This window comes from Brachypodium distachyon, chromosome 4 (genome assembly GCF_000005505.3).
Source record: "Brachypodium distachyon strain Bd21 chromosome 4, Brachypodium_distachyon_v3.0, whole genome shotgun sequence".
Classification (NCBI taxonomy): Eukaryota; Viridiplantae; Streptophyta; class Magnoliopsida; order Poales; family Poaceae; genus Brachypodium; species Brachypodium distachyon.
The window spans coordinates 30,308,234-30,336,075 of NC_016134.3; the positions used below are offsets into that span (position 1 = coordinate 30,308,234).

Below are 27,842 nucleotides of genomic sequence, written 5' to 3' on the forward strand. Positions count from 1 at the left end.
CATTCACTTGCTCGACAATTGGTTGCTATCACGCTTTTTCTTGACTTCGATGTCTAAATACGGACGGCAAAAGAGGCTACGTTGGTTGCAATATATGCACATGGGGAATTCCTTCTTGGTCACCATACAAATCCTAACACACTGCTTGCACTCATAGAGGATCAAAACATCACGCGATGGGCTACCGTCCGATGATACACAAGACGTCGGCGATTACCCACCGCTCCCCTCACCACCATCCCCCTCAACTTCCACTGCTAGTGGCGGCTCCATCAGAGGCCAGAAGTCCGGCTCCACCTCCCCTACCCCCCTCTGTTTTTGCCGCCTCTGCCATTACCACCACCGTTGCTGCCGTTGATTGTGTTGTCCATAGGTCGCAATATACGAGCAAATTGATCAACATAACGCATTAGATTGAAATATGTAGAAAGAAATTTTGCAATGGACAAGTACAACAATTGACAAAAGAAGATGCTAGATTGATGTTTACCTCTTGGTAATCTAAATTCAAGGAGATCAAAAGGGTCGAGGATGCTGTTTGTTTTGGCCTTGGGGTCATGGGGAAGGGGGAGGGCATAGAGTGGACAAACGTAGGTTTCGGTCAAACATTATTAATATCCATGGCTCCACATTATTAATGCTTCCAATAAAAAAAGACGAGGCAGTCTTGTATAGTAAATGCACCTTTGACGATTCTATGGTCATCGGTGGCAATCAATAGGATCGCCATGCATTATCTCTTATTTAATTGAACAAAGACTAGCAAAGTCATGACTACAATATGCTGTTATTCATGAACATGATGGTCCACCCCAAAAGCTAATATGTTTGACTTTTGTTGAAAGCTCCAGATGATAAGTGCATAGGATAAACAGTAATCATTTCTCCTTTTTTTGGTGGGAACACAAAAATCCTGATGAATAACATGCTTTGCAGGGACGAACGACGGAAACATTGGGTTTCACATGCACGCCAGCTTCAAAAAACCTTTTCGAAGCTAGGAAATATTGCAACGTTTTATGAATTATTCAGAAGCATGAAAACAAATAAAAATGAATTTGTTCACAATTATTGCCACCGCCTCCTCAACCAGGAGGTTTACAATTAAGGAGAACACAACATGATGATAACCACTAACCAACAAAGATGCTAATCTACACAACATTAATGCATGAACCATAAAAAGGCAATACAAATAAGGTTCATTGTCTAAGAAGATGACCCAACAATTGTCACCAGTCCCGCAACCGGCGCCAACACGGAACATCCATGCATGGCAGCGACGCATGAGTAATCTTATTCATTTGCTCAGGGACTGGTCGCCATCGCGCTTTTTATTTATTTAAGCATTTCGGATGAAGAGGCTAAGCTGGTTGCAGTGGAGGCACCGGGCCAATTCCCCCCTTTCCAGCATACATAACCTAGGGCACGAGTTGCATTGATAGAGGATCATATCACTGCCCTCGCCCTCCTCAACTGCCACTGCTGGTGGCGCCGCCACCATAGGCCCTAAGTTCAGCTGCAGCGGCGGCACCACCTGCCTCCCTCCGTTATGTTCGCCTCTTCCATTACCACTACCACCGTTGTCGTTGACTATGTTGCTCATAGGTCACACTATACAAGAAAAATCAATCAACAGAACTTTAGACTGTATATATACAAAGAAATTTTGCAAGAAGAACAACAATTAACAAAACAAGATTTTTACCTCCTGGACCTAAATTCAAGGAGATCAAAAGGAGAAAGGAATGGAGGATTGTTTTTTCTTTGGCCTCGAGGCAGCGTTGGTGTTTGTGTGGGTGGAGGGGGAGGGGTGGGGTGGGGGGGGGGGGTTATATAGTGAACAGAGGGACGTTCCAGTCAAACATTCTTCATGTCCACGGTCCACAATATATTAAGTATTCAAAATCAAACAAAAAAGACTGTCTAGGTAAATGCACCTTTGACTATGATCGTCGGCAATCAATGCTATCGCCATCGCCAATCTTTTGTAGTAAATGCAGTAGAGTCCGTTACGCGGTGGACGTTTGATGCAGAAGCTGCGATGAGGGGGGGCTGACGGTGGTGTTGCTGCAAGCAACAAGGATCGATGATATCCTGTGGGACGACCTCGCTGATTCCTGTGGTGAGGACCCAGCGGTGGTTCCCATGGTGCGGTCGTCACCTGCTAGGCGACCAGGCCGATGTTGCGAAGGTGGTCGGCTTCCATTCCACCGGCGGGGCGACAACCAGTGGCAGTTGGAGGGAGAGATGGGCGGCGGGGGCGGATCAGCGACGGCGGGTCCGCTTCGACCAGCGGAGGCGCCGGTCAGTAGTGGCAGCAGTTGTTGGGCTCACTTTGGCATTGTTGAAATGTGCTGGGATGAACTTATTTCATAATCTGCTTTGGAAAATTACACAGAAATATTGGGAAAAGTTGGTTAGTGAAACACGAAAATAGTGAAAATCAGGTGAAAAAAAAGAGATTAAGGTAATCCACCGCAATGCCAAACGGAGCCTTGGAGGAAGAGAGGGTGACGGCGGGCGGATCAGCTTCCATTCCACCGGCAGAGGCGGCGTGAGGACTAAGGCAGGAAAGAGGCCGGCCCAGGCCCATGCATGGGAGTGCGGCCTGTTCGACTGAACAGTGCCCAGGGCCCAAAATTATTTACTATGCAGTCCTACAGCCCATTACGTAGCCAGGATAAAATGACTTAAACGAGGCCATGAGGCCGAGCGCCTGGACTTGTTGTCAACGCCCTCCTCACCCGATCCGATCTGGCGATCCCAATCGCCGAGACGCCGACGGCACCAATTCATCAATTCGACCAGGTAGGTGACTCCATGAGTGCTGCAGTATTTGGCCACAATAGCACTTCAGAGTGCAGTGTTGGAGAAGATTGATTACGAGGATATCATTCAAGATTTTATTTCAAATAAACTAAGATGTTCCCCTTAAAAAAGATCAATCCGGCCAGGGAGGTGACTCCATGAGTGCTGCAATCATTTCCCTTAAGAAAACAAGATATTCACAAAGATTGTTGCCTTTTAGGTTAACAACGTTGTAGATATTAATTATATTACTCCATAGTGCATAACTCTTTTCCTCAAAAGTTTTCTGAACTGAATTGGATTATTATTGAGTTTCCATTTCCACATTCTTACTTTGGGGTTCACTAGGAAAACCGTCTACATATTGCAATTGTCGTGCACAATGGTCTATGTATGCACAAATTAATCAACTCATAACTTATTAATTCATTTAAATTGGTCACTTATTTAATTGAAGAAAGACTATCAAAGTCATATCTAAAATATGTTTTTTTTCATGAACATGATAGTCCGCACTGAAAACTAAAATGTTTAACTTTGGTTGACAACTCAAGTTGATCAGTGCATAGGATAAACATTAGTCATTTCTCCTTTTTCAGTGGGAACATCAAGATCCCAATGAACAACATGTGTTGAGGAGACGAACGATGGATACATTGGTTTGCATGTGTACGCCAGCTTGGAAAAACCCTTTCAAAGCTAGGAAATATTGCAACGTTTTATTAATCCTTCAGAGGCACGAAACAAATAAAATGACTATAACAACAACCAAAGGGAACTGGGGTCATATGTGAAATAAAATTGTCCACACTTATTGCCACCACCTCCTCCACCACGAGGTTTACAATTAACAAGAACACAACATCATTATAACCACTAATCAACAAACCATTGAGTACATGAACCACAAAAGGCAAATAATGCATATAAGATAACATTGTTTAATTAAGTAGATGACCCGACAATAGTCACCAGTCCCTCACTCAGCGCCAACACAGAACATCCATGCATCGCCGCGATGCATGACTAATATCCTTCATTTGCTCGAGGACTGGTCGTGATCACCAACATTTAGGATCAAGAGGCTAGGACGTTTGCAATTGAGGCACCTAGGGAATACCTTCTTAGTCACAATACATAGCATGAAGCACCTGTTGCATTGACAGAGGATCAAATCTTCACGTGACGGGCTACCGTGCAATGACACACATGATGTCGACGATGACACATCGCTGCCCTCACCCTCCTCAAGTGCCACTGCTGGTGGCGCCGCCACTATAGGCCCTAAATTCAGCTGCAGCAGCGACACCACCTGCCTCCCTCCGTTCTGGCCGCCTCTGCCATTACCTCTACCACCGTTTTCGTTGTACTTATTATAGAAAATCGAATAAGAAAAAGAAAGTATCATCCCTAATAAATAAATGAAAGTAGATTTACATTCTTTTTTTATTTCTAGGGGGAATGTTGAGGCAAACTTACGATGCTGACAAGCTGGTTAGGTGCCGAGTTGGATTAGACATCGCAGGTTTCAGTTTAAGAATTGAGAAGAGGTTAAGAACCTAGTTGAATCCACTGCGAGGGGAAGTGCTGAAGTGAAGAAAAGCCCCAATTTTGGAGAGGATTGCATAATTGGAGAGACTGCAAGAATTAGAGCAAAGCCGTGATCTGGTAGGCGACTGGTACAAGTGCTAGACTGGAGCTAGACAAGAATCGTTGAGCAGGAACTCTATGTGGATCATAGTTCACACTATACGAGCAAGATCGATTAACATAACTTTAGACTGAAATATATATAACGAAATTTTGCAACTAGAGCAACAATTAACAAAGGAAGATGTTTACCTCTCGGTCACCTAAATTCAAGAAGATCAGAAGGAGAAAGGGATATTGGAGGATTGTGTTTTATTTGGTCTTGAGGCCGTGGTGATGGTGTGTGTGGGGGCAGGGGTTGAGGGGGTGGGGGCAGGGTTATATAGTGGACAGAAGGACGTTCTGGTCAAACCTTCTTCATGTCCACGGCTCCACAATATATCAAGTATTCGAAATATATCAAACAAATAGAGCAGTCTTCTGTAGTAAATGCACCTTCGAATATTGTTGTCAGTGGCAATCAATGCTATCATCATCGCCATTATCTCTGTTGCTATGACGCCTGTTTTGTAGTAAATGCAGTGGAGTTGCGCGGTGGACGTTGATGCAGAAGGATGCGATTGGGGGGTGGGGGGTGGGGCATGAATGGCAGGAAGTGTTGAAGAAGATCGATTACGATGATATCATTAAAGATTTCATTTCAAATAAACATTGTGCAGCCTTCTGTGTTGTTGGAGAGAGAGGTAGTCTGTGTCTTTGTTCATGTCGTCAGCTTGCAGTGCAAGCTGGTTTTCTTATTGCTTTGTGTCTGTACTAGGTGAGCTTGGCTCTTTCTCTCTTCTAACTGAAAAGGAAGAACAACTGGCAGGTTCGTCAAAAAAAGTATTATATCTCTCGATCATACTGAATAATGTAACCATTATATCCATGTGCTTACGAAGTCACGATTAGTTTGTGGTTATCGGACGTACTTTATAAGTTGTGGTGCAAAATCAGATGCAGAGAAAGGCAACCCCTGAATACCAACAAATAATTGTGTCAAAAATCGAGTTCCACCTCTACTTCCAATACAGAGCATTTGGTAAACCATGTACAAACTAGCGACATGCTCATGCTACGGATAAAATAAGTTAGTCATTATGGCTAAATTAGACTAAAAATCATTATTATATATTAATGGCACTTGTTGGTAATTTATTAAAATTTGGTGGCAAATATCATTGTCATCTCAGCCTATTGCAATAGATTTATTTTTTACAATAAACATGGTTGAGGAGAAATAGAAGGGGTAATGAACCGCTGCCACCCGATTGGTTCTTTTATATATGCATGAGAGTAAAGATATGATACTTTGGCAGACCATCGGAGTAATGTAGGTGTTCAGTAATGACCATCTATATATACATTTCTAGTTGATCTTTGAGTAAAAATGTTGCTAAGTTATTCCCTCCTATGGTCTATATCGAAATTTGATATTCTTTCCTGTGCGCTCCCTATCTACTCACAGCAACATTTGTGTATCTCACTAGAGATAAATAAAAGATACTCCTTCCGTCCCATATGGAGTGCCGAAATATTACATGTATCTAGCTAGACGTATTTTAGTATATACATATGCCCATATTTAGACAAATTTAAGTCACTTAATATGGGACGGTGGGGTTACATTGTATATACGTCACATAGGAGTAGTGTTGTTGCCATGCATTAGCTGTGGATATCTTAGCACCTTGAATGTCCTTAATGAACTGACTAAATTTACAGCCACAGCAGCCTGAAACATTTATTAAAGCTAGCAACATAAAGGTGCATCAAATGTTCATTGGTTTTGCTGAATAAGTACTACTTCTACATATTAGTTTGGTTACATGCCACTTCGGAAGAAGGAAAAGTTCATGCAGCATGTAACATGAAATTGCATATCAACAGGTAGCAGAAAACTTTTTCTTGGGAAATCATTGATCGCCTCATTAGTTGCATCTCTATCTCATAGGTGTCACTTAAATACTAGCCACACACTTGCCTCTTCTTTTGTGATAAGGTACAGTTTACTTGCCAGCAATGAGCTTTATAGCATTGTAGGTGAATCAGCATACACTACGGGGAAAAACGGACTTCTCCGGCGACCTGGAACCTCCGGCAAAGGCACTAATGCCCCCAGCAAAGGCTTTGCACGCGGTTTTTCTTCGGGGCCGCCGGCAAAGGGCGTCAGCATGGAGTCTAGCCGGCAAAGGCCTTTTCGCCGGAGGCTTTTTCTCGTCTTTGCCGAAGGCAAAAAAAAGAGCCTCCAGCAAAGAGAAGTAACAAACAGTCCGCACGGAGGTAGACGGAAGGCCACGTGGAAGGGGGGCTTTGCCAAAGGCCAGCCTCCGGCAAAGAAAATCGAAAATAACAAAAAAACATCACCAGGGTCCCAAATTCCCCGCCGCTCGCACGCCGCTGCCGGCCTTGTTCGTCGCTGTGCTGCTCGCCGCTGCCCACAGCGCACGCCGCCCGTAGCCCGAAGCTCGCAGGAGAGAGAGAGAGAAGCTCGCCCCACCGCTCGCCTCTGCATCCCCGTGCGCCGCCTGCCGCCGCGTGCCCCGCTCGCCGCTGCTGCAGCCCGCCAACGCACGCGGCACGCCGCTGCAGCCCCGTGCGCCCCCTGCCGCTATGCTCCCCGCTCGCCGCTGCTGCATCCCGCCGCCGCGCGCGGCACGCCGCCTGCCGCCGCCCTCAGCGCTCCAATCCTCTGCCCCAATCCTCCTCTCGCCCCTCGCCCGCGTCCTGCGCCAGATGCGCTGCCGCTGCTGCCTCCCCGCCCCGCCGCTGCTGCCTCACTGCTACACATGCCTGCACATGGAGGAAGAACGGAGAGAGGAGAGGGGGCGAGAGAAGAAAAAGGAGAGAGGGAGAGAGCCTGCACCTGGAGGAAGAACCGAGGTCGCCGGCGTGAGGGGCCGGGGTGGAGGCCAGGTCGCCGGCGTGAGGGCTGGGGTGCAGGCCAGGTCGCCGGTGGAGGATGGGGAGAAGAGGGAGAGAAGACAGAGATTGCAGGACGAGGAGAAGATAGAGAGGAGAGAGAGGATACGTCCAGAGAAACAAGAAAGGAGAGATGAAAATGATGTGCGGCTCGGATCTTGCCAAGTCATCGATTGGCATCGTCACCCGGATCCGTGACGTGGCCATACTTCCTTTGCCGACGGCTAGCCTCCAGCAAAGATTATTTAGTCTTTGCCGGCAGCCTAGCCTCCGGCAAAGGCATATTTTACTTTTTATTTAGTGTGTTTACTTAGCAAAGGTTTTTCTCATTTTATTTTTATTATTTGACTTATAATTTTTACCCCAAGTTTATATACCCATAAAATAACACCATGCCAAAAATTGTACTTTTTTTACAAAGTTTTAGTATTATTTCATTTTTTTCCTATTAAATGGCTCTAGAAAATGATAAATAATTATTTTTACATATAAGTGTTGATTTTAATTCACATTAATCATAATTAAAGCTAGATGAGACCACAGTAAAAAATTTAACTCCAAAAATGGACAAATTGATGTGAAACTTGGTTCGGGACTCAAATTTGGAGGTTCATTTTCGAGATCGTGATATTTGTGAAGAATGTACCATTTTGATTTTGTGTATTGATTTGAAAATTTTAACCCAACCTTATATACCCGTAATATGACTCCATGACAACAATTGCTAATTTTTGACAAAATTTTAGTATTATTGATTTTTTTTATAAAACGGCTCTAAAAATGATAAATAATTATTTTTACATAAAAGTTGGTGGTTTTAATTCACATTACTTATCATTATCAGTAAATGAAACCATAGTAAAAGAATCAACTTAAAAGGGGAAAATCTTATTGCACAACTTGGTTCGGTACACAAATTGGACGTTTGGGTGCTAAGTTCGGTAACTTATACGAAGATGTTGCAATTTGTGAAGCATGTACCATTTTAATTTTGTGTATGGACCTGTAATTTTTATGCCAAGTAAATATACCCACAAAATGACACCATGCCAAAAATGGTTCTTTTTTGACAAAGTTTTAGTATTGTTTCATTTTTTTCCTATTAAATGGTTATAGAAAATGATAAGTAATTTTTTTACATAAAATGTGGTGATTTTAATTCATAGTAGTAATCATTAATGAAAAATGAAACCACACTAAAATTCTCAACTCAAATTAATGCAAAGCTTTGTTCGGGATTCAAATTTGGATGTTCACTCCTGAGATCGTTCATTTTGTGAAGTATGTACCATATTCATTTTATGTATTGACTTGTAACTTTTATCCCAGTCTTATATACCTATAACTTGGTACCATGACAAATTTTGTGAATTTTTGACAAAGTTTTGGTATTGTTTCACTTTTCCCTATTAAACGGCTCTATAAATGATAAATAATTATTTTTACATAAAAAGTTATGATTTTAATTCACATTACTCGTCGTCAATGTCAAATGAAAGTACAGTAAAATTTTCAACTCAAAAAGTAGTGGTATACATCTTCATTTGAAACAAGAGAGAAATGGAGACAAAAAGGATGAGATAGACACTCTTTGCCGGAGACTTTTTTTTGCCTGGCCTTCGGCAAAGAGGCCTCGTGTTCACGATGCCGTTAGCCGCAGCGGGAAGTCCACGTGATCAACTTTTTTGCCAGAGGCCTTTTTGGCTCTTTGCCGAAGTCTTTTCTTTGCCGTAGGCTTTTTGTATTCTTTGCCGGAGGCATTTTCTTTGCTGGAGGCTTTTTAATTTTGCGCCGGCAAAGCCTTCTTTGCCGGAGGCACGAAAAAATGCCGTCGGCAAAGGCCGAGGCCTCCGGGAAAGAGAGGTTTTCCGGTAGTGATAGCTATCTCCGCTTCTCCGTGCAGTAAAGAAAAGCACATATATGTACGTGTGTGTATATTGTCATGACAACAAAAAAATTAATCGAAATCATTGCAAAAAAATTAATCAAAATCATTGCGAGTGCATGAGATCTAGTGTAAAGCTCTCGTGATATGAAACTAACAATTAAAGACAGATTGTGAATCATATCGGGCATACAATTTGAGGTACAAAGCATTTTTAATCTCCAAAATCTCGGTTAATTAATATACAATATGCCCTTAAATATCTGGTGCATGCATAGCATAGGTTGGGATTTTGCCAAGATTTGTCCAAATTAACTAGCTTGGAGAGACTGAATAGCCGGTCAATCCCATGCAGAGGGTGAGGTGGTTAATTCTTCTTCATGCATGCATGCTCTGACTGGTGGGCCAGCCCCCGCCGGCCGAGTCCAACTTGAAACAGTAAACAGGAGTAGTACTCCAAATCTAGTCTCTCACGGTTCATTGATCCTGGCTTCTAGCCGAGTTAGTTACCCAGATCTTGCAATGCAACCGCTCCATCGATCCACATATATATATACAGTTAGTTACACGCTAGCTGGTTATCAATCGCATCTCAGCAAACTCTCAATTTCTTCTCCATCGATCCATCCATCCACTATGGCGCGAAGTACCACCCTGATCCTCCTCCTCTTAACAGTAACACTCATCTCCTTCTTCACCGTCTCCGGCGCCACCGCCCCTCCGACCTATCGCCGCCGCCGCCACACGTCGCCGCTAACCCACATCCACCGCCGCCGCCCGATCGTGGCTGCGGCGGCAGGTGGGGGAGTGCCGACGCAGGTGAGGTACGAGACCAAGTACTACGAGCAGCGGCTGGACCACTTCGACGCGCTGCCGGCCAGCTACCGGACGTTCCCGCAGCGGTACCTGGTGAACGGCACCTACTGGGGCGGGAAGACGTCGCCCGTGTTCCTCTATGCCGGCAACGAGGGCAACGTGGAGCTCTTCACCAACAACACCGGGTTCATGTGGGAGCTCGCGCCCCGCTTCCGCGCCCTCCTCCTCTTCGTCGAGGTCAGGAAAATTCGCCCTCTTTGTCAGCAGATTTATAAGCAAAAGGTTTTAGATAATTTCAGTTGATGAATCAGAACCGTTGGATTGAAATTTGAGACCTCTCTCTCTCTCGTTGTTGTTGGATTGAGATCCGACGGACAAGCATGCACGTCGGCTGATTTCTGACTAAAAACATGAGTTGCACGAAGTTTTGAGATGGTATAAATCTGATTTTGATTTTGATTTTGATTTTGGGGATGTACGTAGCACCGGTATTATGGGAAGTCGTTTCCGTTCGGGAGCGAGGAGGCGGCGTTCAGGAACACGAGCACGGTGGGATACCTGACCACGACGCAGGCGGTGGCGGACCTGGCCACACTCGTGCAGAGCCTCAAGTCCAACCTTAGCGCCCACGCCGCGCCGGTCATCGTCTTCGGCGGATCCTACGGCGGCAGTAAGCTAATCATCTTATAAGTCCATCCCTCTGAATCGTGTCAATGTCTGAATATGTGTATATCGGTCCTTGATTGACAGTGCTGGCGGCGTGGGTGCGGATGAAGTACCCGCACGTGGTGATGGGCGCCGTGGCCTCGTCGGCGCCCATCCTCGGCTTCTACGGCCTCGCCGACCCCTACGCGTTCTATGACGTCATCTCCAACGACTTCAAGGTATATATATCTATAAATACAGTGTATCTAAATCTTTGTTGTGCACCCTTTCAATGACGTTTACGGTAATTAATTAACTTTAGTACTCAGTATAAATGTGATCGATGAATTGATTTTGTAGAGCGAGAGCAAGAATTGCCACGACGTGCTGATGAAATCGTGGGGCGAGCTGGACAAGGCGCTCTCCAACGACGCCGGCCGCGCGGACCTCAACAGTACCTTCAAAATGTGCCGGTATGCATGTATTTATCTTTGTATTATTAATTAACCAACGGTTCTGATTCGTCAACTTAGATTTAATTTTTTTTTCCTTAAAAATCAGCCGTCCGAGGTGGAAGTATAGCCGCGTCCTTACCTATGTTGTGTTTGTAACTAATTATGCAGAGCTAGTACCGTGGACGCAATACCGGACTTGCTGGACACCGCCCTGACCTACTCCGCCATGACGGACTACCCGACCTCGTCCGGCTTCCTCACGCCTCTCCCGCCCTACCCAGTCAAAGAGGTTCAAATCCATATTCATTTCTTGCACAACCATTTCATATTTACCACACAAAATTAATCCAACAACTAGCACAGTGGCCCTCCCAAAGGCATTATCAGAAAATAGCTATGTAATCTTGGCCACTAAAATATTCTTATAAAATTACAATGATCTATGAACTCTATGGACTGATGTTTTCCTTTTTTATGAGATTTTATAGCATCCTTTTCCTTTTTTGTTAATCAATCATGTACTTCTAATAGATTTTCAAAAAAAAAATCATGTACTTCTAATACATGATAAAATATGTGTTGCATAATAGATTTAACCAGATTATTTTTTGTGCTTTGGTCGATCGATCAGATGTGCCGGGCAATTGACCACCCGAAGTCGGGGAACGACACGTTCGCGCGGATCAAGGGCGCCTTGGACGTGTACTACAACCACACGGGCGCCGAGCCCTGCTTGGGAGACGCCACGGAGAGCGACCCTTATGGCATGTTCGACGGCTGGGACTGGCAGGCCTGCACGGAGATGATCCTCATGACCTACGGGGTCCGCAATGGCACGGTCTTCCCGCCGGAGCCCTTCAACTTCACGGACCTCCTCGCCGGCTGCCGCGCCTCCACTGGCCTCCCACCACGACCTTACTGGATCCCCACTGAGTTCGGCGGCTTCGTAAGTACTCACTCCGTCTACAAATAAGTGTATTTTTAGGTTTGGTTCCAAGTCATTTTTTTCCAAATTTGACAAACTTTCCTGAAAAGAGTAGCAAATAATATAAAACATGTGTATAAAAGTCTATTTATTGATGAAAGTTTGACATGGGATTTTATGTTGGCCTTATATAATATATATATATATATATATATATATGTATATATATATGAAAGGAGAGAGCAGTAGTAATAGTATTTCAGTTTTATTCAGTTTTATTTGGTTTGGCGGCTCGTTGTAGAGGATTATATATACCTATTGTTGTGGGCTTGCGTTCTCCTTAGACTGGGCTGGGCTGGGTGACGCTAAGTTTAATCTGGGCTGAAATTTATGGGCCAGTTCAGTTGATAATATAGTATATAGTTTCTCTTTTCTTTCTCATTTCATTTTGTATATTGGTTTCAGGATATTAAGCATGTCTTGAGGAGGTCAGCGAGCAACATCATCTTCTTCAATGGGCTCCGGGATCCGTGGAGCAGCGGCGGGTAATTAGTTTGAATTCAAATAAGACTACAACCAATTTTACGAGTACAAATCAAAACTCTGTCAAGAAGATCTTAACTCCAAACATATATTAACAGTAACTGGAGCTAACTTTAACTGGTCCCAGAACAAGCACTGGCCTAATTAATTACAATTTTCGGGACATGTTACACAGGGTACTCAAGAGCATCTCCAATAGTATCATTGCGCTGGTTGAACCAAAAGGTACCATCTCATCACAACCAAAATCCTCACTGTTTTTAGTTAGTGACATTGAGTATTTTCTGTTTAATTTTTTGTTCTGAAACTTTTTTTTTTGGAAATGTAATTGTCCAGGGTCACACCACGTAGACCTGAGATTCTCCACGAAAGAAGACCCTGAATGGCTTAAGCAAGTGCGGATTAAGGAGACGAGAATCATAGCGCATTGGCTCAGACAATACTACAAAGAGGAGACCATAGATAGTCCTTAGCTAGGTCTAGGTGTATATGATCCATGCCATATATATGTAGGGGAGTGGTCAATTTATTCTAGCTTATTTATTGATATTTTATTTGCATTTTTATTGCTGGTACATTACTATTAACTTTGAAGGGTCACAGAGTAATTAATAACAGATTTAGATCAGCTTCATTGGAATAATAATAGTAGTAGCATATATGCATGATGGGCCACTGTACTCGGAGACACAACAATTACAAAGATACATGTCATAACTAAGCTCTAAGCTAGTACTAGATCACCGCTACCCGCTTGAGCTCGATCGATCAGTCCATTAATCCAATCTGACACAGATTCGCAACGATTTGGCTCATTGAAGTTTTGAATGAATCATGTTTTTCATGTGCTCATTTGTGTTTAGTTGGATCTACATAACACATCATGAGGGCAATAATGATTGGTTATGTTTAATACTCCCTCCGTTTCATAATTTTTATCTCAAATCTATCAAAAAATGGATGTATTTATTACTAAAAATTGTTTAGATACGTGTAATATTTCGATAAGAATTATGGAACGGAGTGAGCACATTGTTAACCAAACGCAAACAAAAGGACGCCTCTGCATCGGTTGATGCACAAATTCAATGTGTATATTTGTAATCCGAATGACACGAACGCACTTTATATGTCTACAACCGTAGCTCCACGAGCGAGCGAATTATAAAGTTGGTGTATTGTTTGCAGCAGCAGCGACCATGATGGAGACAGAGCCTGTGAAAAACGTGAAGAACGGGCATGCATGCGACCATGATGGAGCCAGAGCCAGAGCACCGGGACCACGGCCCATGTCGCGCGCGGGCTGGGCCTGAGGGAGACCACAAGCCGGATCGGCACCAGTTAAAAAAAAAAGCCCATGAAGACAACTGCGGCGCGCACGAGTTTCAGGTGTGTCGCCGGCCGGCTGATCGAAGCTTAGGCCCCCACATGGAACATGGTCGACAGATGCATCTTGCGTTGCGTCAACTCACTTTTTTTTTCCTTTTGAGCACATTCTCCCTCTTCTTCTTCCAAAGAAAAATAGATGGGTTTTAAAAAAAACCTAATGCCCGTTAATCACTCATCTGCCTTGATACTAAATTTTTGACATTGTTTTAGTTCAGATTTTGTGTCAAGCATAATATCGAACTCGTATCACAAAGGAATTTTAACAATATAATTTTTATACTGCATAACCCGATTACATGTTCTTGCTGCACTTTTTATACGAGGTCGATCGAAATACACGAAGCTGAGATTTTGGAATGTTTCGATTATACACGTCCCGTGCTCACAGTCACACACATGCAACCCCCGAGGCCCAATATTAGGCGGTGCAAACGAGAGATCAGGTGGAACACCTGCTTCTAGCTCAATTCTCAAACATTCTACTTCCTCCGTTCCATATTAAATGACTCAAATTTATCTAAATATGAATTTATCTATACGCAAAAAGCGTCCAGATACATGCGATAATTCATCAATTAATATGGAGGGACGGAGGGAGTATTCAGATTTTGAACAAAATTTTGAATAAAAGTTTTGAGAATTAGAAGTGGGCTATTCCTGGAATCCTGCATCCTGAAAGATGTTGTGTGTAGTCGATCGGGGACCGACCCGGCCGGGGATCTCGTTGTCTGGCTCTGGCTGCAGCAGCTAGAGCAACTGGGCAAGTAACGTATATGCAGAGCTGGTCTCTGGCACTGGCAAAGTGGCATAGATGCAGGGACCAATTGCAATTTGCAACGCAAGATGCACGATGGTCGATGGATAGAGACGCTGACGCAGAACGCGTGCGATGGATACGTGCTGCGGCGCCGCGAACTTAATTGGCCCAGCCAGCCAGCAGCTAGCTCCTGTAGCATGCATGGCGCAGCTTTGAGATTGAAAAGTCGCCGTTTGGCTTCCGAGGGCTTCTTTGATTCACGCGATAGAAAAAAACACAGAAATAAAAAAAGCACATGATTGCCGTGACATGTCCATTTGAATCCTACAGGATTTTGATTTAGTCCAATTCCGCCTAGATCGATCACAGAACTTTGTGCACCTGTTCCGTAAATTACATGCCACTTGATAGAACCACCTGTAAAACTTGGCAAAATCCTAGATCCGTCACAGCCCAGGGTCTTCGGATCATTATTATGCACTCTCTCCGTTTCATAATTCTTGTCCGGATATATCTATTATAAAAAAACGTCTATATACATGTAATATATCGATAAGAATTATGCGACGGAGGGAGTACCTAGCACGACATAATGCATGCTCTGCTGAGGGGTAACAAAAGGGTATCTGAGAACACACCAAAATTCTTTTCTCTCATGCGTCACCTTCCGATCGACCGGTCTTCAGTTCCTGTTCAAGGATCATCCATCCATCCATCCATCCATCTCTTCTTCCTTCCCACCAAGATCTGCTCAAAAGATCGCTGCAGATTCAGCTCAGCTCGATCGGTTCAGCTGCAGCTGCGTGCACACACTTTGCAGCTTCTTGCTTGGTGCAGAAACTTAGGCAGCTTTAGCTATAGCTACAGGGAGCTGTCCCATAGACACAATGAATGCAGGATGCAATGGTGGTTGTGCACACCATGCATATATGCATGGTCCCAAGCTAGTCCACAACATATGCAAATGCTTTAGATCTCACAGAAATGAGCTCCGTGGTGTCCATCATTAAGTTCCCCAGAAAGAAATGACCAAATCATGCATGAAGATTTTTTAAAACTTAATTACCAAACCATGAAGATTATGCTGTAGAAATAACCAGACTAGATCATGATGATCTAGCTATGTGTTTGTAAGCTGGTGCTCCCAAGCTCGATCTGATTGATCGTGTTAGCTTTATAATACCTAAAAAAAAAAGGGATCTTGAATGAGTTCTCGATACATCAACACTGACTCCGTCTCCAAAATTACGATGTTGACCATTTGTAAGAAAATATGTTTATTCATATAAAAAAACAAGTATACATTGTGGACATATATGTTATGGAGTTAATATTATCAATTCGGCATCGTGGATGTCAGGTAAATGCTTCTATGTTGATGGTCAACCTTACAGTGTTTGACTTTCATGGGTTCATGTACCTTGTGAGGTGACATGGAAAAGGTAAACAGTTTAGGTTGGAAGAGTGCTTGACCCTTGGTTTTGTAATGATATGCCAGCAAACGACTATGATGCTGTAATTCATTTCTTGAAACTATTTTTCGACAACAAATTTATTGGTGTCATTTTGATTTGACTAATCTAGATACTTTTGGTTTTCCCAATATTTAAAGGCCCGAGATTGGTAATGCTTAATGGCACACTTCCCATGGTGGCATGTATATATTTGTTTAACGGAGAGTAACATGCTGCACTCAAGGCTCTTTAGTCCTACATCTGCATGAACTTAGCAAAACATGCACGGCCTCAATGGAAAGGAGCTGAGACCACAAGAATAACAACACTAAGGAGCATTAGCATGTGTCCCCTTATCTTGAGTTATCATGTATTCAATTCCCATAGGATACCAACTCATTCATGTGCATGGAAAAACCAAACCTGCATTATCAAAAGATTGGGCAGGTGAGCTGCATGATTGAGTTAAGAAAAGAGGACCTGCTGCATGGCTCCCCAGCTCCTACTCATGGTCATGTTTAAATATGATACACTTGGTCAAAATTCACAACAAGTGCATGCACTAGGGCAATGTAGCATGAGTACCAATATTGTAGTTACAATCTAGTACTTCCTGACACTCTTTGACATTGATAACACGCAATATAATCAAGTTTACGGGTACTATATTTTGTTTATTGCTTCTTTGATCAAAGTCTAGACATGCAACCGGCGATATGAAAATTGTATGGTTTGACTATACTACTGCATACCCAACTTGTGATTCTGAAAGGAAAAGGAAACCACATCGCGCTTCTATTTTGATTCGAAAATTCAAGAATATTGCATTCCCCATCGTACATATTTTCCATTATTTTCCAAAAAAATGTTAGCGGCTATATTTAACATTTACAATAGGCCGGGTCATCATCTGCATAACTATAGTAATTAACCTTTACGGCTTTTCTTACACAGAAGACACTGTACTTGTTGAACAATTTGAAGTTAATTACTTGTGTATGTTCCATACTCCAAGAGATGCTAAACATAGGACTTGTAGTTTAATCAGTCCTAATTATATATGCAAATGCAATCAAGTATAGATACTTTTTTGCAGTACATGTAGAGTGTAGTTACTGAGCCTCGATTTTCTTTATTGCATACCTCTGTGTGCAAAGTGCAAACAACAGAATACATGATTTTCTGGGGATTTGTGTCAGAATAGGAGTAACTATGAGGGGTGGGAGTTGCACTAGCAAATAATTAAGCAATAGTGGAGAGGACGTGAGGAACTGGGGACAAAAAATCTTACCACCTGATTCAGGGCTTGTTGGAAATTGGGGAAGTGATCTCTGTGCAGGTCCAGTTTTGATCCTGGCGTTTGGGGACTTGAAGCCCCATGAACACTGAACAGAAAGTAGTAATGACAAGGCCACGCGAGATTATGATCACATACATTTATATTCCATTTCTCTGGTGCAGAATTAACAATAAGAAGGGGCAGGATAATGAAATGAACGGAGGATTATTATTTTTAGATCCGTTAAAATAATCGTTATGATTAGATTCTCGACAGTACCTCCTAACATAAAAATGACCCCCTCCTCGATCATGGCCCCTCCGGTTTCTCCAAAAGTTTGACAAACGGAATAATACTTAACATAAGCATGTATTAGTCAGCACACAATGTATCTAGCCATAACGGCTTCCCCAAAAACCATGTGATGGAATACCTGTCTCCAAAGAAGCAAGCAAAGCGACATGGCTGATTTTTGTCCCTGATATTTTACGGAATCTGATACAGATCTGCCACTTATAAATTCATAACAAACAGATCACCCAGTGTCCTGTGATTCCAATCCTCCAGCAACAGTTGGTGCTCCCCAAATGCCTGATGCATGTTAAGACATATTTATAAGAGAGCGCCACTAATATGCAAGGGTCATCTAACAAAAGAAATAAATTATATATTCTCCCATGCAAATCCCCTCTTCTGTACCCTGATGAGCGGCAGGTTGTCATGGGGTGGGCCCATTTGCAAGGTAGTAGCGCCTGTACCACTACGACAGCACGCATCAGGGCAGTAGATTTAGTTTGTTAATCAATATGGTTAGGAAGGTTGTCAGTTAGAGCTAATTGTTAGAAACAGAGTTTTGAGTTCTTTAGCACAATCGTGTGATGAACCCTATAGAATGCTTAACTTATGGTTAGCAATCTCAACCAATGATATAAATATATTCTATTTCATATTCTCCCTGTTTTGCCTAACCATGATTCATGGGACAATTAAGTTGTCCTGGACCAAAAAATTAAAACAACACTACCTTACCTTACAGTCAGATTCCAATCCACTGTGTATGAATCCAGCCGAAACCAGCTCGATCGTTGCTTGGGAGTCCTGCTCGATCTGTTAGGTGGTCAGCACACAGCATTCAATTAGACAGGCCTGACAGAACACTTGATTGTGTTGAATCTGAGATCACAAAGAAAATGGCTGGTGCCTAGTACTACATGATAGCGCATGATAATTAAATCCCCACGGTCCATACGCCCTCAAATGTCACATCCGGCGAGACCAGGCACTAGTACCCTGACCTGAACAAGTAAATTGCCTACCAGCTGCAATCCTAACCGGACCACAGGTATCAACTATAAATTGGTACCATCTATCAAATCCATCCTCCAGCTAATCCATCACTCCGGTAATAATAATAATCCATGTTATTCAGTTCAAAATGCAGAGTTGGAATATTCCACGGTTCGAGAAGGGGCTTAAAATGGGGACCTAATGACAGTGGTTAATTACCTGCACATAGCGTCCAACCACCACCAAAGGCACATGGAAACCAGTGGTAGGGCCTACTCTATTCTACTCCACCTCTTGGATGGCTGTGATTAAGCCACAATGGCCAGGCACCAACTTTGAAGCACCACCACCTGATCATTCCTCATCAGCAACTACTATTTCTAACTTCAGCACGATCAGCAGCTAGCTACACACTGAAACTATGCTCTATGCATATATATTCTAACCACAGCAACTTTGAAGCCCTTCACTTTGATTCTTCCTGTCTACCTAGCTGGGTTTAAAATACTCTGCTCCCTCCAAGATCAAATGCACTCAGCCCTCCCTTCATGTACCAGAGAAAATATTAACTCCTCACATGGGCACCCTCCAAAGTTTCCCCTTGGTAGGCTATAAATGCCTGCCCATGACATCTGCATGGTTCTCTACCACCACACACCATCACCACTGCTAGCTAGCTATAGCTACTCGATCTTCTCCAGCTTTTGCCACAGGCAAGCAGAACCTAGCTAGCTAGCACAAGTATTTTCCTGCCATTCCCAGCAGGATGGCCATGAATCCTCTCTCCCAGGAGCACCACCCCAATGCATGGCCATGGGGGGTGGCCATGTACACGAACCTGCACTACCAGCAGTACCACTACGAGAAGGAGCACCTGTTCGAGAAGGCCCTGACGCCCAGCGATGTGGGCAAGCTCAACAGGCTGGTGATCCCGAAGCAGCACGCCGAGAGGTGCTTCCCTCTCGGCGGCGACTCCGGGGAGAAAGGCCTCCTGCTGTCCTTCGACGACGAGGCCGGCAAGCCATGGCGGTTCAGGTACTCGTACTGGACGAGCAGCCAGAGCTACGTGCTCACCAAGGGCTGGAGCCGGTACGTCAAGGAGAAGCAACTCGACGCCGGAGATGTCGTGCACTTCGAGAGAGTGCGCGGCCTCGGCACCGGCGACCGTCTGTTCATCGGCTGCAGGCGCCGCGGCGACGTCGGTGCCCCAACGCCACCGCCCGCTGTGCGTGTCATGCCGGCGTCCGGACAGAACCACCCCAGGGAGCAGCATCAGCAGCAGCCATGGAGTCCAATGTGCTACAGCACATCCGGCTCATACCCTACTAGCCCGGCCAACTCCCAAGCCTACCGGCGCTCAGTAGACCATGATCACAGCGACATGCACCATGCAGGTAAAAATAAACACTGCATGAACAGAAGAACAAAGACAATATACAGTACCATCATTACATACCTCTACCTTGATTAGCACACCATTAATTTCCGGTGAATGATCGCAGGGGAGTCGCAGTGGGACGCAGATGGCAGGACCTGCAGCCCAGCCTCGGCGCCGACAAGGCGGCTCAGGCTGTTCGGCGTGAACCTCGACTGCGGGCCCGAGCCGGAGGCCGACACGTCGACGGCGACAGAGGCAATGTACGGCTACATGCACCAGATCCCCTACGCCGCCGTGTCTCCAGTGCCCAGCAACTGGTAAACATCATTGGGTTCAGCATCATGAAAAGCGGCCACATATAACTCTGACAATTGACCAATCAGAACTTAACATGACAGGGGCAGCTCATAAATAAGATGACGAGGATATCCATCTGAGGCCATATGCTTTGCATGATCCTAACAACCAGCAGTGGAACAAGTTACCACCACCACCAGCTTACTGCTGCTGCTCTGCGCCAAGTGACAGGTTTGAATTGACCTGTGGAAGGAAAAGGAAGGAAGTGGGGAGATCCCTTGTTCCCCGGGCAATCTTCCATCCATCCATCACCAGAGCACCCTTTTTCTGTTCTTTTCTTTCTTTCTTTCCCCTTTTCCTTCTTGTCTTCCAGAAACTCTACTTGCTGTATGGGGCCCTGGCAGCAGGCATGGGTGTAGAGAGGTTCCAGGAAACATCAACTCGAAAAGGAGAGGGAGAGAGCTAGACAGACAGACTTGTGTATGTATGTGTCATGTCTGTCAATGAGTGAGTGCTTCAGTGGGTCCAAGAAGAAGCTCTGAAGCTGATGTATCCTCTCCTGCCTCCTCAAGAAACAAAGTAATATCCCCTTGGGGATTTTGTTCTCTCCCAATCTCCCCCCTCGTGTACAGTTCAACTGTTCTAGAGCTCATGCAATCAATTTGGTGGTGCAATGCTTTCACTTTCACCTAAAGGGGTAAGGATTAAGTAGGGATGTGCATATGCAATGTATTCCACCTTACTTTGAACAGTGTCGATGGTTATGTTTCCTTTTTAAGACATTAGGCCATTTTTCCTGCAGGAAATGAACTGATTCATGTAGAATGCAAGAAAACATATATTACAACTATAAAAATGTTATGATATGAAATTTTGCAGATGCCCAACATTAAAAATAATGATGTAGCGGAAATAATGATGCTAACACCTGGGATTTTCGTGTCTTAATCTTTTATGGCCGGTGTACACCTTTTTGTTCCCTTGGGAAGGAAAGGCTCAACAAAAGTTAAGTGTTCAAGTGGGCTCGATTTCCCCTAATAGGATACTAAAAAAATGGCTGCCTAAACTGATGGTCTTAGAGGTGCCTGAGTCCAGACACAAAAGGCCACTAAACTCCAATAACCAGCAAGATTCCTCACAACATGTACCAAAAGATAACTAGAGTTTTGTCTCCTGCTTTTGTTGCCTGTGTAAAAAAATGGCACGAGGCCAACAACATGTTATTATTCTGTCCAGTCAATGTTTCAAAGTAGATGCCTGGAGAAACTGACATGGTGATCGATTTTGCTGCCCTTCAGTCTTGAGAGGGCAAGCCACAGCTAGCTATAGAAGATAAACCGTGTGAAACACGCCGAAACTAAAATAGAGTGCCTGGAGAATCTAGATCAAAAGCCTAACACCTAGGTCACTACAATCTGGTGTAAGCACTTCTTGTAAAGACTAAAGATATATATTACAGGTGCAAGTTACCTGAGAAGTAGGTCTTGCTACATGTACGTAGTGGAGAATGCTGAGACAAGCTATTCAAACAAGGTCCTAGAGCATTCAACTGATTAGGGGCAACAAAAAAACAGGATCAACATGCCGGCTACAGGTTCATCTGAATGAGACTAGCATCAACGGTGGTAATGATGATTAAACTAGCAGGTTAACTACCGTATCAACAGCAAGATTTCCTGTCTGCTTACGAGAACGCAAGCCATGTGCAGGGGGGGGGGGGGGGGGGAGGCTAAGCTTTCGCTAATTACAGAAAAGATGAACCTCATCCCAGAGTTACATGATTAACACTTTTGAACACCAAAAGTAAATGTTATCTTAGCATCAGCACAAATGGGTCATGTGAGTGCCATGATGATAAAGCAGACCCTCACTCTATGTAACACATACCGAGAAGATTGGATTATCAATGGGTGCAACTGCAAAGTACAAGCTAATCGAATCATCCGTGTATAGAACTTGCAGCCAAATGTGCAAGTTTTTTAATCTGGGGCCAAACCTTATACCCTACTGCGTAGCATTACTGTGAAGCACTGCCCGGGATCACAACAAAATGCAGAACTAGGAAAGAAAACATCAAGGCAAAACATGATGAACACCTATGACGGTGCCACGAGGGATGCATCAGAGGATCAAGTGAATGGCCACCCACCCCAGGCAAATGGGGCACCAGAGGCCCGACCCACAAACTGGACCTACAATATGCTGGCCATGATACACCCATCAGGCATCAGCCACTGGATCTCGTTGCTTTCCAAATAAGTCACTGCCTTCATGAGGCTCATGAACAAGCATGCTTGCATGGTCCACGAGAAACGGCTGGCCTGATGAATGCTCATCTCTTACTGTAGTTGCGTGTATTGTTTGCAGTTTTCCCCAGTCCCTGCTAGTGGTTCTAGACGCCAGCTTTTGTACAGAAACAGTACTTTCCTTGAGAAAACAGGTGTGGCGTGCATGCACTGCACACACAGATGGTAGGCCAATGGAGGACTGTAAGGACCCAAGACACGTCTGGTTGTACCATGAATGAATCTATGGTGTGGAAACTGCATGAGCATACATTTAAGTTGTTAATGATAGCACAAGGACAAACATTTCCACTGTATTGATATCTCCCCCTGTGTCTTGTTGTGGTACAGAGAGAATGAGTAGATCTCCAAATTGATGGCTTAAGCCTCGAAATAGCAACATCCTAGACTAATTGACAACTCATCCAGTGACAATAGAGGATATGTCAACAAAGACATTAGTTTTGTATTTAATCTTAAGCAATGAAAATGACAAACTTTGCCAAAACGAAGAAAACAAAGCATCAAAATGTAGGAAGCTGTTTTTCCTTTTCTTTTTGAGAGAGAAAAAAAAGAAACACGTGTCCGAGAAAAGGAGACAGCTACAGGTTACTATATAATTAAAATGAGAGCTAAAAAAGGTGTCTGGCATTATTTCTAAATACTCATTACTCTGCTCCTTGATGTGTTGATGTCAACCCCAGATGGTGGACAAAGACAATATTGTTGAGAAATAGAAGTTTGCCTCATGTCTGGCTAAAGCTTCATGGAAAACTAGTTTCCAATTATAGAAGTCAGTACAGATGAATCAAAAACAAAGTTATATATAGATTTAAAACCTACATGAGAAGTTTTGTGTGAATGCAGATATTTTCAAAATAGTAATGATGTTCAATGCAACAGAATCAAATACAGTATGAAAGCTGATAAAGTGTTATTAACAAATTGCAAACACAAGAGAGGGGAGCAGCACAAAAGGAGAATGGAGCATACCACTTTCCAGAGATCGTAATTTTTGGAGTGGAAACAATAATGAGGATGATGAAATCACAGGAAGGTAACCAAGATGTGCATCAACCGGTGCAGCCATGCAGTTATCTACTGCAGTATGCCAATAGTGTCCAGTAGTTGCACTGAAACACTTCCTCATATGCTCAGATAAACAGCGGTCAAGGAAAGAACACTTCAAACATGTACTTCTACATGAATAAATCTTGAATATCTAAGAAACATCGGCTTATGATGTATGGCACAACTACTGTACAAGATAAGAGCTCCATAGGCCACTCAGTCTGTTCAGATGATCAAGGACCCACACCTGAGCTTCCATTTGCCATGCACAGTTCAGATGATACTGCTGATATTGCACCCAATGGGGCCAGCACCAGCAGCATGACATTATTGACTTAAATGGCCAATCTATCAATATAAGTCCTGACATGGATCTTTAAAGCAATAGTGCCACTACTCACAGGACAATAATTTGCTACATGATGAGATCTCCACTTGAAGATGATTGGTATTCTCAATCACCAGCAGTTCCCACAAGAACATGAACCATCCTTAAAATGGTGAAATCTACTGATGTCTCTGACAATGACCAGACGACCAGTGAGATGGGTTGCAATATTAATTAACTCATAACAGAATTGCAGTCTCCACAGATCCTAAGGTTCTTGTGAATTACTGAATTGTACTAATTGTAGTAGAAGGTAAGCTGATTAAACCAAAGCAATTGCCAACTTCTCACTGTGTTTAAGCAGCCACTGCCACTTCCTTTTAATAGTGCACATCATGCGATAGAATCCATCCAATTTATTATAGGCACGAATGATTCTAGGGTGCTCTGTTATCAAAATATTCTCCCAGTTCGACTGGCAGCAAAACGTGGTTCTCACCATTATCAGGTTCATATAGTTCCTGTATAACCCCAGCAAAGATCCTCATAAAAGCAGTTGGTTCAAACAGCTTTGTTCGAAGCAAACCCCAAACCTCATCAGTCATCGTACCTCATTCCAAAACATCAAGCATGCAAAATAGTGAAGGCTATTAGGTTTAATAGTAAGATCAATCATTAGCAATCCAAAGTAAGCCCACATGGCTGCACTTGACAGCATACACGGATAGGCAACTTCATTTAGAAAACCTCTAATCTTCAGCATTTTCTTGAAAAGAATCATAGCTTACCAAGAATGAACATTCCTAGAAGAACAGTGATCACTGCATTCCATAAGACAACATTCTTGCCTTCCATGTCAGCAAATACTGCATAAGATTTTTCGACCTGCAGGTGCCTGCATAGGTATAGACTATGTTACATGGTACGGGGATACGAATACGGGGATACGGATATGAGGATACGGGAAAACGGCATTTTCTAAAAAATCACTTACGGGATACGGCGAGTATATATAAAAAATGTTTAAAAAAAATACAAAAGTATACCATATTATACAGGGTGACAAAATTGAGATGAACACTGGACTAATCGCTTGCAGATGGGAAGGCAAGCTGGCGGGCGAGGAGAACTTCGATCTGCAACTGGGAGATGGCGACGAGAGTCGTGCAGTCGTGCGTGAGAATCAAGTAGGCTGCCTAATGGGCTGTGGTGCCAGTAGTAACAGGCCTGCTTATGTCCCGTGCGTAGCCCAGCCGTTTTCCAAATTTTTTTTATTCAGAAAATGAGCTAATTGGGAAACACAAGTATCCCAGGCGTATCTCCGCGTATCCCCGTTTTATGCAGTATCCCGCACGGATACGGCAGGTGTGGGACGTATCCATGCAACATAGGGTATAGATGCTGGTGCAAAGATGTTTGGGTGAAAATCATACTTTACAATTATTGCATGAAGCTGCAACCTCTAAATTATCAATGCTTAACTGACAAATTTACTGAGAATAACACAAAGGGTGGATTCAGTCAGCAGTAATCCTTCCTTTTATGCTCTCTGAAAGACATAATGTTTCCTCATGAAGACTTAGGCCCTGTTTGTTTGGGCTTCAGCTTCAGGTTTTGGTGCTTCTAGCAATCTCAAAAACACTTCTACCGTTTACACATGAAGTTGAGAAGCACCTTCGGACGTATTTTTGGTGCTTCTAGCTGAGAAGCACGTCCGGAAGTGTTTCTCAACTTCATGTGTAAACGGGAGAAATGCTTTTGCGATTGCTAGAATCACCAAAAGCTGAAACTGAAACCCAAACAAACAGGGCTTTAAGCACATAGCCTGCAAACAATGAGCACCATTAGCAGCGGTTTCCTTTTGCATCTTTCACAAATCCTGCATGCACCTTTACTTACACTTCCATCAAGAACCACAGTTTCAAGAAAACTACTGGAGTCTAGTGCAAGCTTGAGGGCCATCGCATGTAACTGCTGCATTTACAGATAGCATATTTTGCAGAACATGCATATAGATTGCTGGAAAACGCAAATTCACTCATGTTGACAAAATCCTAAGAGCTTGCATATCCTCTCCATTAGTAGTGCCCAGCAATCATTGTATTTCATGATACTATCTTTTGACAGGCACTGCAAAAAAACATGACAGTGCAATCATTCTGGTCGCGTTTTGTGCACAGGCTGATAAGAATATTGCATGTGAGAGTATCTGTTACCAGACAGATGAATCGCTAACCCATGGCAGCCTTTCAGAACCAAGAGGGGCCTCTCTCTTCACACATAGCAATGCCACGACAAAATAATGTAATAATTCAAGAAACTCTCCTAGCTCAGTACTGTCTTCTGTTATTTCCTTATAATCCCGCTAGATAACAGTATCAGCATCAGCATGCAACATGAACACGGATAGAAGGCCATCCATGCGAACAAGAAGATCAATATACAAACATCACTAACATCAATTCAACTAGCACCGTAACATTTTAGCAAAAGATAAAAGACATTAAAGTAATTGAAGCTGAATTAACCAATGAAGCTTCTTTATTTTTATTTTACATTAATGTTCAGTATCTGAAAACGGCATGGGTACAGAAGATTGAGACAAGAAGCACAAGAATACTTAGGACAGCAAAATAAAACCCTCCGTATGACCCATCATGCCCCTAAAAACACAAGAACACTTACCGAGCAATGGTCAAACACCAGTCCAAGAACTAAACCATCCAGTCAAGCACAGTACGCATACACATCTCACGCGATTTTGATCCACTCCTGCTGAAGTCAAACATAGCTGTTAGAGGGCACCTCACACAACATTGGAGAGGTGCACGCGCATTTCCGTGCAGCAAAATTTAGTTCAGAAGGCACACAAAACATGGTATGTAGCCATCGTGACTGGACTATCAACAGTACAGGAGTTCGTTCATGCAAGGCACTAATTTTAATTTACTGTCCTTTAATACTAGAACAAATCAAAATGATTGATAGTAGTGCTTACAGGTTGCATTCCACCGTCAGTGCCAGGTTATCACTACCTTGCTTTGTACCTCCAACCCGAAATCTCACCTTACCAACTCGCGTTCGCGGATCGCGCTCGTGACCGCACAGGGCTTACCGAATCGTCAAGGAACAGAAGAACAGGGAACGCCGCACAAAGAAAGACGCGTCCGAAGGCAAGGCAATCCACAATTTTGGCAGATCGTCAAGAAATACCTCCCCGGACTCCCATACTCCTGGAACGCACCAACAGAAGCCGATAGGGCGAGGTACAGAGGGTCGCGAGATGAATCAGGTACCTTCCGGCTGGGGCATTCCGTCGAACAGCGTCGGTGCACGTACGCCGATCGACCACGATACCGGCATCTGCCGGAGGTGGCGGCGGCGGTACCATACGAGGACGCTGTCGGCTGTATGGAGCAGTGGCGCGACGAAGAGGAGGCATCTCTAAGAGAGGAGTCGGTGGAGGATACGAGAGAGGTGGAGGGAGCGCTGGTCGTCGGGGAAAGAAAGAAAAGAGAACCGTCGGGAGGAAGACGAAGGGAAGGAGGCGAGAAAGAGTGTGTTTGGCGGGCGGGCCGTTTTTGTTCTTTTGAGGGCTTTTTTTTTTTGAGAAGGCCGCCATTTTATTGGCTAACTAAACATAGAGGGATACAAAGAGGATCAGGCGACTCTCCAAGCCAAAGGTG

The 27,842-nt window shown here is 43.8% G+C and overlaps 2 protein-coding genes and 4 long non-coding RNA genes across 6 annotated transcripts; 2 read left to right on the plus strand and 4 right to left on the minus strand.

Annotated features, from left to right (window-relative positions):
- Window positions 1-1,044: 1,044 nt before the first annotated feature.
- Window positions 1,045-1,798, minus strand: LOC112268931. The gene is made up of 2 exons (XR_002960478.1): window positions 1,709-1,798; window positions 1,045-1,614 (listed from the first exon to the last, which is right to left on the minus strand). It is a non-coding gene; the product is annotated as an uncharacterized LOC112268931 (long non-coding RNA).
- Window positions 1,799-3,651: 1,853 nt separating this feature from the next.
- Window positions 3,652-4,747, minus strand: LOC112268808. The gene is made up of 2 exons (XR_002960290.1): window positions 4,654-4,747; window positions 3,652-4,449 (listed from the first exon to the last, which is right to left on the minus strand). It is a non-coding gene; the product is annotated as an uncharacterized LOC112268808 (long non-coding RNA).
- A 5,136-nt stretch (window positions 4,748-9,883) lies between these two features.
- LOC100838327 (lysosomal Pro-X carboxypeptidase) lies at window positions 9,884-13,259 on the plus strand. Its single transcript, XM_003576250.3, has 9 exons — window positions 9,884-10,300; window positions 10,547-10,733; window positions 10,814-10,947; window positions 11,069-11,181; window positions 11,332-11,452; window positions 11,795-12,109; window positions 12,554-12,633; window positions 12,807-12,856; window positions 12,968-13,259. Exons 1-9 carry the CDS (start codon window positions 9,884-9,886, stop codon window positions 13,102-13,104), a joined length of 1,554 nt encoding a protein of 517 aa, XP_003576298.1. The 3' UTR covers window positions 13,105-13,259.
- Window positions 13,260-15,041: 1,782 nt separating this feature from the next.
- Window positions 15,042-20,385, minus strand: LOC112272321. Its single transcript, XR_002965960.1, has 4 exons — window positions 20,254-20,385; window positions 18,540-18,617; window positions 17,790-18,101; window positions 15,042-17,616 (listed from the first exon to the last, which is right to left on the minus strand). It is a non-coding gene; the product is annotated as an uncharacterized LOC112272321 (long non-coding RNA).
- LOC100824846 (B3 domain-containing protein Os11g0156000) lies at window positions 19,229-21,252 on the plus strand. Its single transcript, XM_003577780.4, has 3 exons — window positions 19,229-20,191; window positions 20,300-20,492; window positions 20,574-21,252. The coding sequence occupies exons 1-3, from the start codon at window positions 19,564-19,566 to the stop codon at window positions 20,584-20,586; spliced, it is 834 nt and encodes a 277-aa protein (XP_003577828.1). The 5' UTR covers window positions 19,229-19,563; the 3' UTR covers window positions 20,587-21,252.
- A 4,739-nt stretch (window positions 21,253-25,991) lies between these two features.
- LOC112272380 lies at window positions 25,992-27,793 on the minus strand. Its single transcript, XR_002966098.1, has 2 exons — window positions 26,373-27,793; window positions 25,992-26,286 (listed from the first exon to the last, which is right to left on the minus strand). It is a non-coding gene; the product is annotated as an uncharacterized LOC112272380 (long non-coding RNA).
- Between the last annotated feature and the right edge of the window lie 49 nt (window positions 27,794-27,842).

Excerpts from the sequence above, each read along its gene's own strand:
- LOC100824846 (XM_003577780.4), top strand. The coding sequence starts at position 19,564 with ATGGCCATGAATCCTCTCTCCCAGGAGCACCACCCCAATGCATGGCCA. Across the intron at positions 20,192-20,299 it reads CAGCGACATGCACCATGCAG|GGGAGTCGCAGTGGGACGCA; the intron begins GTAAAAATAAAC and ends GAATGATCGCAG.
- LOC100838327 (XM_003576250.3), top strand. The coding sequence starts at position 9,884 with ATGGCGCGAAGTACCACCCTGATCCTCCTCCTCTTAACAGTAACACTC. Across the intron at positions 10,734-10,813 it reads CGGCGGATCCTACGGCGGCA|TGCTGGCGGCGTGGGTGCGG; the intron begins GTAAGCTAATCA and ends CTTGATTGACAG. Across the intron at positions 10,948-11,068 it reads TCATCTCCAACGACTTCAAG|AGCGAGAGCAAGAATTGCCA; the intron begins GTATATATATCT and ends TTGATTTTGTAG.